The 18,325-nt window shown below is 37.5% G+C and overlaps 1 protein-coding gene across 4 annotated transcripts in view; it reads right to left on the bottom strand.

Annotated features, from left to right (window-relative positions):
- Positions 1–18,325, bottom strand: part of AGK (acylglycerol kinase) — an 85,295-nt gene that overhangs the window by 19,958 nt on the left and 47,012 nt on the right. For all 4 annotated transcript variants that reach the window (XM_082633071.1, XM_082633072.1, XM_082633073.1 and 1 more), the window contains 3 exons: positions 18,101–18,133; positions 16,674–16,768; positions 11,769–11,838 (listed from right to left, as the gene is read on the bottom strand). In XM_082633071.1, coding sequence (XP_082489197.1) covers positions 11,769–11,838; positions 16,674–16,768; positions 18,101–18,133 — 198 coding nt within the window. The remainder of the gene's footprint in view (positions 1–11,768; positions 11,839–16,673; positions 16,769–18,100; positions 18,134–18,325) is intronic.

Genomic DNA, 18,325 nt, shown 5'->3' with positions numbered 1-18,325 from the left:
TAAGGAGAGGTGGTCCTTCCCCGCTCAGTCCCACTTTCACTCCTGTTCCCGCTACACTGAAACCAGTGAGGGTTTTCTAGGCAAATCACACATGAATAGGGCCAGCCTACCAGTAAAAGACACTGGCCTCTCATTCCTTGGTTGTGTATCTGTTGAAGATTTCCTTTTCTGCTCTCTCCACCTGCTTAAGCAAGAGAAGAAGGAGCTAGAGGGAAATGGCAGAGCAAAGAGGTGATGGTAAGGTAACCCATTACTGGCACAGCAAGGATGTATTAGTCTCCTGGGTGCCTAGTGCATACTGTGGAAGACAGCACGGCTTGAGCCATCCTGACTATACTAAGCTAATCATTCATTCATTCATTTTTTTTTCATGAATCGTCATTAACGGATGTATATTATATATTAGGAACTAGTGATAAAAAATGTCCTCAAAGAGCTCAAGGTATAATGGGGGGTAGAAAGACACAGACAATAACAACACAAGGCAGTAGGTTCAAAGAACAGAGATGTGTATCAAGTATTACGAAAGTACAGAGCAGGTGCAACTGTATAGTGAGTGAGGGAGCCAAGGAGATGGATGGTCAGGAAAAACACAATGTAAGTTTTAAGACAAACCATAAATTTTAAAGAATAAGGTAAAATCTGAACAGACTGATTACTAGTAAGGAGACTGAATCAGTAGAAACCTCTCAACAAACAAAAGTCCAGGACCAGACAGTTTTACTGGTAGATTTTACCAAACATTCAAAGGAGAATTAATACCAATCCTTTTCATACTCTTCCAAAAAACAGAAGAGGAAGGAATTCTTCCAAATTGATTTTCTGAGGCCAGCATTACCCGATACCAAAACCAGACAAGGACAATACAAGAAAACAAAATTAGGACAATACAAGAAAACAAAATTAAAGGCCAATATTCCTGATGAACATAGATGCAAAAACCCTCAACAAAATATTAGCAAACCAAACTCAACCATACATTAAAAGGATCAGACACCATAAATCAAGTAAGATTTATTCCACGGATGCAAGGATGGTTCAACATCTTCAAATCAGTCAGTATGATATGCTACATCAACAAAATGAAGGATGAAAATCATATGATCATTTCACTAGATGCAGAAAAATTATGTGATAAACGTCAACACTGATTTATGATAAAAACTCTCAACAAAGTGGGTATAGAGGGAACATACCTCAACATAATAAAAGGCCATATATGATAAGACCATAGCTTACATCCTACTCAACAGTAAAAAGCCTTTCCTCTAAGATCTTGAACAAGAAAGATGCCTACCCTTACCACTTTTATTCAACATAGTATTGGAAGTGTTAGAGCAATTAGGTAAGAAAAAGAAAGGCATCCAAATTGGAAAGGAAGAAGTAAAACTATCATGATTTACAGAAGACATGACAGAACTAATAAATTCAGTAAAGTTGCAGGATACAAAATCAATACACAAAAATCTGTGGCATTTCTATACACTAATAACAAACTATCAGAAAGAGAAATAAAGAAAACAATCCCATTTACAACTGCATCAAAAAGAATAAAATATCTAGGAGTAAATTTAACGAAGGAGGTGAAATTGAAAACTACAAGACATTAATGAAAGAAATTGAAAATGAGAAGATATTCTATGCTCCTGGATTGGAAAAATTAATGATGTTCAAATGTCCATACTACCAAAAGCAATCTACAGATTCACTGCAATCCCTACCAAACTTCCAAAGACATTTTTCAAAGACATAGAACATATAATCCTAAAATTTGTATGGACCCACAAAGAAACCCCAAACAGCCAAAGCAATCCTGAGAAAGAAGAACAAAGCTGGAGGTATCACACTCCCTGATTTCAAACTATATTACAAAGCTATAGTGATTAAAACTGCATGGTATTGTCATAAAAACAGACACATAAATCAACAGAATAAAGAGCCCAGAAATAAACCCACACATATATGGTAAATTAATTTATAACAAAGGAGCCATGAATATACAATGGGGAAAGGACAGTCTCTTCAATAAATGATGCTAGGAAAACTGGACAGTCACATGCAAAAGAATGAAACTGGACCACTATCTTACACCACATAAAAAGATTAATTCAAAATGGATGAAAGACTTCAATATAAGACCTAAAACAATAACACTCCTAGAAGAAAACATGGGGGTAAGCTTCCTGACGTAAGTCTTGGCAATGATTTTTAAATCTGACACCAAAAGCAAAAGCAACTAAAGCAAAAATAAATAAGTGGGGCTACATCATACTAAAAACCTTCTGTTCAGCAAAGGAAACCATCAACAAAATAAAAAGGCAACCTACTGAATGGGAGAAAATGTTTGCAAATCATATATCTGATAAGGGGTTAATGTCCAAAATATATAAAGAACTCATATAACTCAATAGAAAAAAAAAAAAGCAATCCACTTGAAAAATGGGCAAAGCATAGAAACAGACATACTGATGCCCAGCATCATTAATCATCAGAGAAAGGCAAATGAAAACCACAATAAGATAACACCTCACACCTATTAGAATGGCTATCATCAAAAAGACAAGAAAAAACAAGCGTTGTTGAGAATGTGGAGAAAAGGGAAACTTTGTGCATGCTGGTGAGAATGTAAATTGGTGCAGCCACTATGGAAAACAGGATGGAAGTTCCTCAAAGAATTAAAAATAGAGCTACCATGTGATCCAGCAATTCCACTTCTAGGTATTTATCCAAAGAAAACACAAACATTAACTCAGAAGATATATGCAACAGACACTGCAGAAATACAAAGCATCATTAAGAGACTACTACAAGCAACTTTATGCCAATAAAATGGACAACCTGGAAGAAATGGACAAATTATTAGAAAGGTAGAAGCTTCCAAGACTGAACCAGGAAGAAACAGAAAATATGAACAGACCAATCACAAGTAGTGAAATTGAAACTGTGATTAAAAATCTTCCAACAAACAAAAGTCCAGGACCAGATGGTTTCACAGGTGAATTCTAACAAACATTTAGAGAAGAGTTAACACCCATCCTTCTCAAACTCTTCCAAAAAATTGCAGAGGAAGGAACACTCCCAACTCATTCTATGAGGCCACCATCACCCTGATACCAAAACTAGACAAACATACTACAAAAAAAGAAAATTACAGACCAAAATCACTGATAAATATAGATGCAAAAATCCTCAACAAACTACTAGCAAACAGAATCCAACAACACATTAAAAGGATCATACACCATGATCAAGTGGGATTTATCCCAGGGATGCAAGGATTTTTCAATATACGCAAATCAAGCAATGTGATACACCATATTAACAAATTGAAGAATAAAAACCATATGATCATCTCAATAGATGGAGAAAAAGCTTTTGACAAAATTCAACACCCATTTATGATAAAAACTCTCCAGAAAGTGGGCATAGAGGGAACCTACCTCAACATAATAAATACCATATATAACAAACCCACAGCCAACATCATTCTCAATGGTGAAAAGCTGAAAGCATTCCCTCTAAGATCAGGAACAAGCCACTATTATTCATCAGAGTTTTGGAAGTCCTAGCTATGGTAATCAGAGAAGAAAAAGAATAAAAGGAATATAAATTGGAAAAGAAGTAGTAAAACTGTCACTGTTTGCCAATGACATGCTACTATACATAGAGAATCCTAAAGATGACAACAGAAAACTACTAGAGCTAATCAATGAATTTGGTAAAGCTGCAGGATACAAAATTAATGCACAGAAATCTCTTGCATTCCTATACACTAACAACGAAAGATCAGAAAGAGAAATTAAGGAAACAATCCCATTCACCACTGCAACCAAAAGAATAAAACACCTAGGAATAAACCTGCCTAAGGAGGTAAAAGACCTGTACTCAGAAATCTATAAGACACTGATGAAAGAAACCAAAGATGACACAAACAGATGGAGAGATATACCATGTTCTTGGATTGGAAGAATCAATATTGTGAAAATGACTATACTACCCAAAGCAATCTACAGATTCAATGTAATCCCTATCAAATTACCAGTGGCATTTTTTACAGGACTAGAACAAAAAAATCTTAAAATTTGTATGGAGGCACAAAAGACCCCAAATAGCCAAAGCAGTCTCGAGGGAAAAAAAACAGAACTGGAGGAATCAGACTCCCTAACTTCAGACTATACTACAAAGCTACAGTAATCAAGACAATATGGTACTGGCACAAAAACAGAAATATAGATCAATGGAACAGGATAGTAAGGCCAGAGATAAACCCACACACCTACGGTCAACTAATCTGTGACAAAGGAGGCAAGGATATACAATGGAGACAAGACAGTCTCTTCAATAAGTGGTGCTGGGAAAACTGGAGAGCTACATGTAAAAGAATGAAATTAGAACACTCCCTAACACCATACACAAAAATAAACTCAAAATGGATTAGAGACCTAAATGTAAGACCGGACACTATAAAACTCTTAGAGGAAAACATAGGAAGAACACTCTTTGACATAAATCACAGCAAGATCTTTTTTGATCCACCTCCTAGAGTAATGGAAATAAAAACAAAAATAAACAAATGGGACCTAATGAAACTTAAAAGCTTTTGCACAGCAAAGGAAACTACAAACAAGACAAAAAGACAACCCTCAGAATGGGAGAAAATATTTGCAAACGATTCAACGGACAAAGGATTAATCTACAAAATATATAAACAACTCATGCAGCTCAATATTAAAAAAAACAAACAACCCAATCCAAAGATGGGCAGAAGAGCTAAGTAGACATTTCCCCAAAGAAGACATACAGATGGCCAAGAAGCACATGAAAAGCTGCTCAGCATCACTAATTATTAGAGAAATGCAAATCAAAACTACAATGAGGGGCTTCCCTGGAGGCACAGTGGTTGAGAGTCCACCTGCCAATGCAGGGGACACAGGTTCGTGCCACGGTCTGGGAAGATCCCACATGCTGTGGAGCGGCTGGGCCCGTGAGCCATGGCCACTGAGCCTGCGCGTCCAGAGCCTGTGCTCCGCAATGGGAGAGGCCACAACAGTGAGAGGCCCACATACCACAAAAGAAAACAAAACAAAAAACTACAATGAGGTATCATCTCACACCAGTTAGAATGGGCACCATCAGAAAATCTACAAACAACAAATGCTGGAGAGGTTGTGGAGAAGAGGGAACCCTCTTGCACTGTTGGTGGGAATGTAAATGGATACAGCCACTATGGAAAACAGTATGGAGGTTCTTTAAAAAACTAAAAATAGAATTTCCATATGACCCAGCAATCCCACTACTGGGCATATACTCTGAGAAAACCATAATTCAAAAAGACATATGCAACCCAATGTTCACTGCAGCATTATTTACAACAGCCAAGTCATGGAAGCAACCTAAATGTCCATCGACAGACGAATGGATAAAGATGTGGTACATATATACAATGGAATATTATTCAGCCACAAAAAGGAATGAAATTGGGTCACTTGTAGAGACGTGGATGGACCTAGAGACTGTCATACAGAGTGAAGTCAGAAAGAGAAAAACAAATATATATTAATGCATATATGTGGAACCTAGAAAAATGGTACAGGCGAACCGGTTTGCAGGGCAGAAATAGAGACCCAGATGTAGAGAACAACCTATAGACACCAAGGGGGGTAAGTGGTGGTGGGGGGGTGGTGGGGGGATGAATTGGGAGATTGGGGTTGACATATAAATATGTATAAAATGGATAACTAATAAGAACCTGCTGTATAAAAAAATTTTTAAATAAAAAAAAGATACATGCACCCCCATTTTCATTGCAGCATTAATTACAATAGCCAAGATATGGAAACAACTTAAGTGTCCACCGACAGATGAATGGATAAAGAAACTGTGGCATGCACACACGCAAATGCATGCACACACACACAGACTCAGGAATATTATTTAACCATAAAACAGAATGAAAACTTGCCATTTGGGACAACATGGATGAACCTTGAGAGCACTGTGCTAAGTGAAGTCAGAGGAAGACAAATACTGTATGACCTCTCTTATATGTAAAATCTAAAAAAACAAAAAATAACAACAACAAAGAAAACAAGCTTATAGATGATACAGAAGACAGATTGGTGGTTGACAGAGGCAGGGAATAGGGGGTGGGAGGAATTTTTTAATGCAATCTAACTATGTTTTTTGATCCAGCATTTATATGTATGTGTATCTGTATCTATGTCTATATCTGTATAATTCCTGGATTCATTCTTTTATCTATTCATTATAATTTTTGCAGATCAACCTAGGAGGTTCCCAAGAGTGAGCTAAGCGCTATATAGTATTGAAAGAGAAGGAACAAGGCTGAATCATACAGTACTGGACTAGGGAAGATGCATGCTAATGAAAAAAAAAAGAGAGAGAGAAATCAGGTCCCTTGAGGAAGGACACTATATTACAGTAATAAGTGCATACTATAGTGATTTCCCCAGTCCTTTCCCAAAAAGGAAAACTAAATAAAGCATCTAGATTGGGGTGGGTGGGAAGAAAGTAGAGAGAAACAAAAGGAACGAGGGGAAAGGGTGCTCTAGCCTAAGGGAGAGAATTAATACTATGTGAATAGTTTGCTGTATCAATGGGAACATTTCCCAAATGTTTCTTAAGATGTTAAGTGTTACAGCTGATGATGATGATGATATGATGATGATGATGATGACAGAAGATTCCATGTTGAAATAAGTTGGGAAATATCAAACTTATCTGGTTTGAAAGAAGTTATGTTTACTGCAATTCTTTTTAGAGTCTTTAATATGTTAATGTACATTATAAATTTCCAAAAGAAAAATACAATATACAGCTTTCCTGAGTTGTTAACTGTTCAGCCCTTCTCTGGGAAGACATCTTGCATAAGTAATATTCCTTAGGGAAATGCTGTTCTAAAGCATGTAGTGGAAGCAAGAAGTGCTGAGCTAAGTACTCAAGATTTCCTGACTGGTGCTCTAAAACCATTTTCCCTTTCTTCATGTAGGGGGAAGAATTTTGGGACTCTTCTGTTAAGATTAACCGAAAAGCCTTGCAACCTTAAGGTTCCACGGAATTGAGTTGCTATGTTCAGCAAGGGGTAGGAAAGGAGTGTGAAGAATGTGAAGAGTCTAGAAAAGCAGATGGGCACGGAGTCCTCAGGATTCAGCAGAGGCCTGAGGGTCAGTAGTGGAGACACCGGTCCCAGTTGGAGGACACACAAGCACAGGAAAAATAAGCAAGGTCAGCTGAACAGACTGGAAGCCAACAGACAAAGCACCACTGTATCTTAGGCCAGTGAAGTTCTGGGCAATAGTCCGATTATGAGATGGAGAGATCAGAAAACAGGAACAGATCCTGTACAGAAAGACAGGCATACAGCCAGATCTTAGCAGCAAAGGAGATAAGCTGCTCCAAGTCAGAGGCTCCCCTGGACAGAGTAAATCCCTGCGGGGAAATGGCCTCATGCTCTGCAGAGGAAAACAACTGGGAGAGCTGGTTGGAACAGAATTTAAGGAACAGTGACAAGAAGAAGATCATGGTCAACTAGACAACTGCCCAACCTATGGATTTTAGGGATTCTAGATGAAGAAAAAGAATCAAGGCAGAAGGAGCTCAGGAGCAGCTCTAAGCATCGTCGCATGAGAATGATCAGAGCTGGGGCTTTAACAGAAGGAAGCCAGGAATGAAAGACAGGGGAAAGGGGAAGAGTCTCACTCTCACCACCTCCCCTATCTTCCTCATTTGATTCTGGGTTGGCAGGGTCTGAGTCAAACTGAGAGACCAAAAAGAAAGAACTAGGAAGAATTCCATAAATCTTTACAGTAGTTACTTTAAAGTCAAGTTCCAGGCATTGTAGATGTCCACATGGGAAAACTGCCCTTTAAAAATCATGTGACAGGCCAAGAGTGATCCCACCTAGACAAAGCAGTGAAGGAAAAAGCAATGGACTGTAAGACAGAAAATCCTTATTCTACTTCTGTCTACAGCACTAGTCATATGATCGGATAACCCTTTTTAAAAACTCTGTCCAATGGAGATACTAATACACACCTTGCCTCCCTCACTGAGTTAGAAGTCCTAAGGAGATGCAAACTCACGCTATACAATGAAAACATAAAGCACTATTATAGCTTCCAAGGACTATTTCTTTTATTTTTGGAGAATCTTCCATTATATGTTTAATTGTGTTTCAGTTTGTTTTTTAAAAAAAGAGGAATCTGGTATCAGGCTTCATCTGCAATGCTTTTTACCACATTCTGAAAGCAATTTCCAGAAATAAAGAAAGAAGAGAAGACAAATTCAGCCTAGCTGGGTGCCTCAGACACTACAGTAGAGGCTACTGTACTATGTTTTCGAGGAATTGATTTTAAAAGTTTTCTGCTTCCTGGGGAGTGTTACCAATATACAGAGCCTGTGGTAAATCTGATACTGGTTTCATCAATTCACAGAATCAGTATATTTGAAAGAAAAAGATAAGAGACATTTAAATACAAGCACAGTCAAGAATGTTCAGTTAAATCCTAATTACTCTGAATGTATTACTTCTCACACATAAGTAAGAAGCAGTAAATCACTCAGTTATTAAGAGATCTACCCTGATTCACTCCTTTGACAGCAACAATACTTTAAAATAATGGATGCTGACCTGTAGTCTCTTTTCCAGGCTAACATTCCTTTCAGCACATTTTGTGAAAACGATTAAGCTTTATTAGATGCTAAAGAATCAACTGCAACTTAAATCGCTTTTATCCTGACCAACAACGTCATGGTGGAGAGTCCAGATATCACTGCATAAAGCACAAAGGAAAATAAAAGGGAAATGGGTTGCAAGCTCACGGGTTCATCAACCGTAAACGTGCATATAGCAAATGCCATATAACTAGGAACGACATTTTAGGATTGAAGTTTGGAATCATGACACAGTACGGAGGCTTCTTCCACAGATACTAGGAAACTTGCATAAATATAAAATGTGCATAGCCTTTGGAGGACAACCTGAATGTAGCTGGTACATTCTAAGGCTAAACCTGAGTAAAGTATGCAGGATTCACTGTTTATAGGCTTATTTGGCTTTATGGCTCAGCCTTCTTAGGAACCTGCCTTTTCCAGGGGGAAAAAGAAGAAATTTAGATGAAGAAGGAATAGATACTTAACTACCATCAAGCGAGAATATCTTTTCCCTAGGAATTAAACCCTTTTTAGAGAGAAGATTCTGATCAGGAATCAGGAATGGCTATTGGGTCTTCTTCCCTCCAAAATTTTAATATTGGTAAGATGTCAAACCAAAAAACCTTTTATATGTGCAATGAACACCATATTTACCTCTCACCCAGCTTCACCAGGCCAACATTTCCACACATTAGCTTTATCTCTGTGTGGGTAGTTTGTAGTATTGTTAAATCATTTGCAAATAAATTGCAGGCTTCATGACCTTTCACTCCTAAATATTTCAGTATCTCCCAAGAACAAGGACATACACAGACATAACCATAACACCACTGTCACTCTCAAGAAATCTCACACTGGCATATAACATCTAATATATCATCCATATTAAAATATCTCTGATATCTTTTACGGCTGACACTGTTTTTCATTTTTCCAGTCCAGGATCTCATACTGGACTTCATTATGATATTTCTTTAGTTTCCCTTAATCTTGAACAGACTATCTTCTTTTAGATTTCATGACATTGACATTTTTTTTTTTTTTTTACAGAGAGGTCAAATGACTTGCCAGAGATTATGTAAGAAAGATGGCTATGTTAACTGACAGATTTAAGAGATCCAGGGGGGATCCAGAATGGTTGCAAAGTTTTTTAGAATGAGTGACTAGACCCTTGAGAAGGTTGGGAAGGTTTTAGAGAAGGAAGAAACTAAATTTAATAATAAGTTTAATGAATAGAGAATCAAATTTAAGGTAGGAATTCGATTCATCAATCTAGTTCATCACTTTATAGAGGAGAACACTGAGGCTCTGAGAAGTTATACAGTTTGTCCAAGAGCATGTCTCTGGGATGGATCCATGTTAAGTGAAAAGTAGAATATGTGAGTGATAATAAAAATATTCTGTAGGAAACTGGAGATGAGCCTGGGTACCACCCGGTCAGCGGATGGCTCTCCCCAGACTGCCTGGACAGCTCACGAGTTCACTAGAAAGATCATCAGCGAAGGGATGTGCCCAGAGTGCTGTACCGACATTGACATTTTTGAAGAAGCCAAATCAATGGTTGTTTTTAGAATGTCCTACAATTTGGATTTGATTGTTTTCTCATTATTAGATTCAGTTAGATTAAGACTCATGTTTTGGGCAGAAAACTACATAGGTGATGTTGTATCCTTCTTGATACATCACATCAGGAGGCAGATAATGTCCATCTGTCCCATTACTGGTGATGCTGTTTGACCACCTGGTTAAGGTGGTGTATGCTAGATCTCTCTACCATAAAGGTACTTTTTCCCTTTGTAATTATTAAGTAACTTGTGATAATTTGAGACTGTGTGGATATTTGTTTCTCAGCGACCTTTTATCCAATGTGTGTAGCATCCATTGATGATCCCTGTTTGAATTAATGATTTCATTAGTGATTGCCAAATGGTAATTCTCTAACTCTGTCTTATTTTATACGTTTACAATTTGGTAATTCTTCTGTAACATAACTATAGATTCATCATTTTTATTTAATGTATTATAATCCACTAGCATTATTCTTTTTGATGTTCAAACCAGCCCCAAATTGGCCAGTAGGGTACTATCATGCTGGCTCCTATTTTGTGTTGTCTTCATTAGTTTTTGAGTTCTTTGCCTTATTCTTGCCCTGCCTCTGAAAGACATCTTTTCACAGAATCCTGTTAAGTTTTATTAGGTAATGGTATTTAGAGACCAAAATCTGGATGCCAGATATGCTCATTGCTGTTGGGTGTCACCGCCTTTAGGCCCCTTCAGTGGGCAAAGCGAGCAAGTATCTTTCTAGAATAATTCATGAGTTCATCTACAAATCAGTAAGAAAATGTTAGACAACCCAATAGAAAAATGGGAAGTTCTGCTCCTCTCTAGGATGTAGGAAGCAACAAAGAACATTGTTCCCACCCTAAAGATGAGAAAAAGCCTGATAATCTACAGAATCATAATTATTCTTAAGCCCATCAGAGAGCTGACAATGCAAGACAACCAAGTAACCTGAATTCCAAAGAGAAGGCCCTCCAAAAGACGGATGGGTCACGAGAAAGGTTTCGCCTTTGGCAGAGCATGAGATAGAGAGGTGGCCACCATACAAACAGGTGAGATGAAATCGGGTGCTGTTCTAAGTGCGTTATATTTATTAGCTCTTTTAATACTCAAAACAACCATATAAAACAGAAAAACTACTTGTGGGCCAAAGGTAATCAGAGGAACTAAAAATCATGATACAACTATACTGAGAGGTGATACAGAGGCCAAGAGATAAGGTCTAAAACTGATAAACCAAAAAGTAGTATTATATACTTAAACTGAATTATACACCTAAAAATGGTTCTGATCGTAAATTTCATGTTTTGTGGGGTTTTTTTTTTTACCACAATTTTAAAAAGTAGCATCACGAGCATACTAATTAGTGATAACTAGAACAAACAGGTAAAATTATCTTCTCTGGGGGCTTATACTTCAGATAGGAAAGGGTAAGAAGAGGGACAGTTGTTTTCCTTATAATCTTATTTGAACTACATTTTTTTAAGTGTGTATTACTTTGTTAATTTTTTCAAACTCTGATGAAAAGATCTTACCTTGATCTGCAAGACATCAAGTGGAACTGTCTCTCCTTTCACAACGGCAAGTGTAGCATCTGTAATATGTCTAAAAGATAACAAGAAGGAAATGATCATGTTGTGAAAAATAAGCAACATCTCCCGCAACACACACATACACACACACAACCACACTCCTACCCAGAGTACTAATAGCTGGGTCAAGAAAAAGACAAATTCCTTCAAAATACTCCAAGAAAGCAGAACAAAGGTGTATAAAAGAATTACTGATACAAATCTAGTGGAAGGCTCTGATACAGACTCAAAGAGAAGGCTTTGGCAAAGAGAAGTTTATACGAGGCACCAATCATTTATTTACCTCACATTTATTGAGTCTCTACATTGTGTCTGACTTTTATCACTGGAAAATATGATAAATAAATAATAATACAACATCTTTCATTCATTGTAAGAGCATGAAAGTCAAGCACTTCAAAAACCATATTCCTTTTTACTCTAATAATCTGAAGGATAGCTAAAGGACAGGATTTGCTGGAGTTATCTTAGCAAAATATAATAAATCCCCAAAATATACACATTAACTCCAATGCTTGGATTACATTCTGGGTTCCCTAGGAAGCAAGTTGAAACTTAAGAAACAGCCTACTTTACTTTCTCATATTTCTCTATCAACATATCTTTATCCCATTTTCCCTCCAATACAGTTGCTATCTGGGAAGTAGGCATCAGTTTAGAAAATGAGATTCAATTTAGGAGAAAGCAAGACACGTGATCACCAGTTTAGATTAATTTGATATGAATACATTAATTTCAAAGGAAGTTATTAGAAAGAATCCTAAAGCTTTGTGCTTGCTCTGAGTAGTACCTAGCACATTAAGAGGTTTAAGAAGTGCTTTTGAGAGGCTGACCTTTAAAAAATGTTCCAACTGAAAAATGCCTTTTTCTATTAATTTTTTTCAAAATTCCTTGGCAGAAGATGGTTAAAATGCAACCTTAAATTTATCACTCTCCAGCAATAATTGAAAGTTCTAAATAAAGCAGCACTGTAGCACGAAACAGCTATTTTTTAGGATTAATTATCTGCAACATTCCAAATTCAAAATTCCTTTTTCTCCTGTAGTAATTATGGTACAACAAATCTTGACAGCTATGCAAAAAGCAAAGCCTTGTTCTTTTAAGTAGCCTCAGGCATCTGCCATGTTAAGAGGTCTACAAAATTATGAACCCAGGGCAGACTGACTTAATTATCTAAGAGCCCTGGGGCATGCTTATAAATTAAGTTTTATAAATCTTTAAATTATAAATAGAAGCAGCAACAACATTAGTTTAACTACAGGGAAAATTAGCCCCTAAAAAACCGAAGGCTATCTAAGACCTTGAGGGCAGCCACACTGCACAGACACTGGCTTTTGGATAGGTGAGGTGTTCTCTAAGGGACATGCCCTCCCTCGGCATCACTGGCATATCTGGTAATGCTGGCAAGCAGTTCTAATAATCTATACTGACAGGGGGAAAGACTAGCTATCTAAAGTAACCAAGACCCAAACCAGATAGGATTTGTCTCAGATAAGAAAAAATGTTTAATTCATTGTTTGTCATATTTATAGCCCCTCAGAAATTCTAAACTGGGAAAAAAATATGGCAAACTGAAATGCCATATTAGGCTGCAGGATGATTGGTAAAGAGCTGAACACTCCCCATCAGACTAAGGCTTGAAGCATGAGAGACGTTTTAATAAAGGCCTGATATATGTCTACGTTTATGCCTGGTGTTTGATATGTGGAGCAAGGTTTTTATCTAAAAAAAAAAAAAGTTAAAAGATAAAAGATGAGTCCTAAAACTACAACAGCAAAAATAAATCCACAAAACCAGCCTATTCAAAATCCCAAAGCAGAACTGGACAGCCACATGCAAAAGAATGAAACTAGACCACTAGCTTACACCATACACAAAGATTAGCTCAAAATGGAGTAAAGAATTGAATGTAATAAGACCTGAAACCATAAAACTTCTAGAAGAAAACATAGAGGGTAAGCTTCTTGACATAAGACTTGGCAATGATTTTTGAATCTAACACCAAAAGCAAAAGCAATAAAAGTAAAAATAAGTAAGTGGGGCTACATGATACTAAAAACCTTCTGTGCAGCAAAGAAAACCATCAACAAAATGAAAAGGCAACCTATTGAACGGGAGAAAATATCTGCAAATCATATATCTGATAAGTGGTTAATATACAAAATATATAAAGATCTCATACAACTCAACAGAAAAAAAAATCCACTTGAAAAATGGGTAGAAAATTGGAATCGACATTTTTCCAGAGAAGACATACAGATGTCCAACAGGTACATGAAAAGATGCCCAGCATCATTAACCATCAGGGAAATGCAAATCCAAACACAATGAGAGGGCTTCCCTGGTGGCACAGTGGTTGAGAGTCTGCCTGCCGATGCAGGGGACACGGGTTTGTGCCCCGGTCCGGGAGGATCCCACATGCTGCAGAGCGGCTGGGTCCGTGAGCCATGGCCGCTGAGCCTGCGCGTCTGGAGCCTGTGCTCCACAACGGGAGAGGCCACAACAGTGAGAGGCCCACGTACCGCAAAAAAAAAAAAAAAAACACAATGAGACATTACCTCACACCTGTTAGAATGGCTATTATCAAAAAGATAAGAAATAACAAGTATTTTAGAGGATGTGGAGAAAAGGGAACCCTCCTGCACTGTTGCTGGGAATGTAAATTGGTGCAGCCACTATGGAAAACAGTATGGAGGTTCCTCAAAGAATTAAAAATGGAACTACCATATGATCCAGCAATTCCACTTCTGGGTATTTATCCAAAGAAAGCGAAAACACTAACTCAAAAGATATATGCACCCATGTTTGTTGTTCAGCATTATTTACAGTAGCTAAGATATGGAAACAACTAAGTGTCCGTTGACAGATGAATGAATAAAGAAGATGTGATATATATGTGAGATACATATATATATACATTTGTGTGCACACACACACATACCCTGGAATACTATTCAGCAATAAAAAAAGAATGAAATTTTGCCATCTGCAACAACACTGATGGACTTGGAGGGTATTATACTAAGTGAAGTAAGTCAGACAGAGAAAGACAAATACTGTATGATATCTTATATGTGGTGGCATCTTCAAAGAACAAAAAAAAAACAAGGGACTTCCCTTGTGGCGCAGTGGTTAAGAATCCACCTGCCAATGCAGGTGACATGGGTTCGAGCCCTGGTCCGAGAAGATCCCATATGCCACGGAGCGACTAAGCCCGTGTGCCACAACTACTGAGCCTACGCTCTAGAGCCTGCAAGCCACAACTACTAAAGCTGGTGCACCACAACTACTGAAGCCTGCGCTCTAGAGCTCGCGAGCCACAACTACTGAAGCCCACACGCCACAACTACTGAGGCCTGCCCACTAGAGCCAGTGCTCCACAACAAAAAGCCACTGTAACGAGAAGCCCGTGCACCGCGAGGAAGAGTAGCCCCCCGCCCCGCAGCAACTAGAGAAAGCCTGCGTGCAGAAACGAAGACCCAATGCAGCCCAAAAAAGAATTAAATTAAATTAAAATTAAAAAAAATCAAGTTCATAGATGATACAGATAACAGATTGATGGTTGTCAGAGGTGGGGTGTGCGAGGTTGGTAAAAAGGGTGAAGGGAGTCAAGTTATAAAATAAGGCAGTCATCGAAACAAAGACCCAACACAGCCAAAAATAAATAAATAAATAAATAAATTTATTTTAAAAATAAGTCAGTCGTGGGGATGGAACGTATAGCATGGCAACTAACGTTAATAATACTGTATTACATGTTTGAAAGTTTTTAAGAGAGTATATCTTAAAAGTTCTCATCACAAGGAAAAACAATTCTGTAACTATTGAATGGTGACAGATGTTAACTATAATTATTGTGGTGGCATATAAATATCAAATCATCGTGTTATACACCTGAAACTAATGTTTTATGTCAACTATACCTCAAATCTAAAATAAAAATCCCAAAGCAGAAAAAAAAATCCAAACAGAAAAATCACCTGAGTATTATTATTGTTATTGATTCTAGAAGGTTATAACAAGAAATGTCTTGAGAAGATTTCAATTCATTCATTAAACAAATATTTTTTATTGACCTCCCCCAATGTATCACAAAGCTTACATTAAAGATCAGGCAACTGACAATGAGAACCTGCCTGAAAATGATTTGTCCAAGATTATATTTTTAATCATTGTCAAAGCCACGACTCAAATTCAAGATTCCCATCTTCTTGAAAGACTAAATCTTTGTTTACATAATGCTTTTGAAAGAAAAGAGCAATAATAACAACTTGCCTGACTCCTGAGGACACTGTTAGACTCACAACAGTTTAATTTAATGTCAGGGCTGCACTACTTTCTCTGTCTACTTTATTCACACTGCCTTCTACTTTTGGCATTCCCTAAAGGATGTAACTATACTTGGTTGTTTTAGCTCCTTATATTATCAAGATAATGGAGCCAAGGCTGCTGCTGGCCCAGTCTCCACAGGGAACTTGCTATTTGTCATCATGCATACTTAAAGCAAACAAATGATCACTGCAAATATGTCTTCACCAGAGAATCTTACAACACAAAAGCACACAAACAGTATGCTTGGATCAGCGAAGCTATCTTCATAAGTGTCAGAAGGACATCAGTATTCATCTCCATACCTGACCTGAGGACTTCACATTAGATCACCAGGGTCCCACAACCCAACAGAGAAACTTCCCAATCAACCCAACGCTTGAACTCTGATCTCTTCCTCTTAATGATCTGAAGTCTCAGGCTATCAAAACTCAAAAAGAAAATTATATCACACGTGTGAATTTTCCATTCCCAGGCTCGCTCACCCACAAATGCTACCATCCCACATTGACAACCTACTGGACTTTGTTTCCACTTTCGGCAAAGAGTGTCTGACTCAAACTACTGGTCTGGCCCAGTGGGATAAATCCAATGGGAATCTTACTGAAGGTAGCCTGGCGGGGAAGAAAACAAGAGCAAAGTTTTATTGTTATGGTCAGAAAATGAGGTTGAACAGAGAGGCACAGGTGTGTCCACTACGACAAAGTAACTGACCCTGGGCCTGCCTCCCAGCCTTCCTTCCCACACGCCTAGACCAGCAACCAGGTAATACTGAGGAAGCAGGTTCTAGAACAAGGCAGTTCATGAAAACAACATACCTTCAAATTTGGAAGGAATATTTGGGTGCTCACTAATGGCAACTGGTTGAAAGAAATTTGGTTAAGAAAATGAGGGTCTTAGATATTAGATAAATGCATGATTGTGACAGACTGTGTATTATGTTGCCACACTATTTGACACAGTTGCAGATAGACTTCAACTAAAAATGTCTAACATTTGTACAGTGACTGAGGACAGGTGAAAGTGCCTTATAAACTACCTCAAGTATAAACAAGGCTAAGAGAATAAGCAAGGTCAAGTAGCAGAAGAATGACATAGTAGAGGACTTAATTAAAGGCCACAAATAAACAGATACCATAAGGTTCCTAAAGATTATTCTGAGCTCAGTCTACTATTACCAAAGGGACTGGGAAGGACCTTCTTTCTTGTTGTTACTTATAAAATATTTTATCACACTTTTCTACAATAATTTAAAGTAATCTCACGAATACCCATGTACCCAAGACCCAGATTGAACAAATATTACATTTTGCCATATTTGCTTCAGAGTTTTAAGAGATAAAGTGATGCAGATACAATTCAAGTCCCTTCTCATCCTACACCCCTTTCCCTTCCCAGAGGAAGCCTTTATCGTGAGGTAGGTGTGATTCCTTTCCATCCACATTGTTATCCTTTTACTACATAGTTTAGGCATCTATTAAGAGTATCTTTGTTTTCTGAATTTTAAAACTTTGTAGAAATGCATAACATACTTTGGCAACCTGCCTTTTTTTATCGAATATTTTTTAGATTTACCACGTAGCTATTTATAAACCTAGTTCATTCATTTTAACTGTTGTATGGCTTCCAATATAGGAATATACCACAATTTATTAATGAAGGAATCCTTTGAAGAAAAGATTCTATAGGGAAATGTTATATTTTAAACAACTCTTGGTAAAAGCCACTGGATACCCTGGATTCCCAAAGCAGAAAAGTCCGCCATGAGTTAATAAAAGTGTTCCATTACATAGGCAGAAGTACTTCATTTTCTACAATCCGAGGAAGCACACTTGTGCCCCTGTTAAAATATAAAGGGGAGAAAGGGTAAAAGAAGGAAATAAAGAGAGATTAAAAGAACAGGAAAGTAAAAGTCAAAACGCAATTCTTCTTATTTTAAAGCTCACCTCATCTGCTCTTCGAAGAACTCCAGTTATAACCTACAAATGTTTTAAAAAAATTATTATGAACAACTTGTATTTCCTTTATCATAAAAGAATTGGATTCCATTTTCATGGACCACAAACTTGTTCCCGTTTTCTTCCTAGAAACTATGTCAAAAGAGGTATTGGCTCTTAAAGCACAAACGATTCTCCAGTAAGATCAGAGCTAGATTAGATTTTATTCTCCAC

The sequence above is a fragment of the Mesoplodon mirus genome (assembly GCF_964341445.2).
Source record: "Mesoplodon mirus genome assembly, chromosome: 9".
Lineage (NCBI taxonomy): Eukaryota > Metazoa > Chordata > Mammalia > Artiodactyla > Ziphiidae > Mesoplodon > Mesoplodon mirus.
The sequence above is the reverse complement of the archived record's forward strand: the minus strand, read 5'-3'. Positions and strand labels throughout refer to the sequence as shown.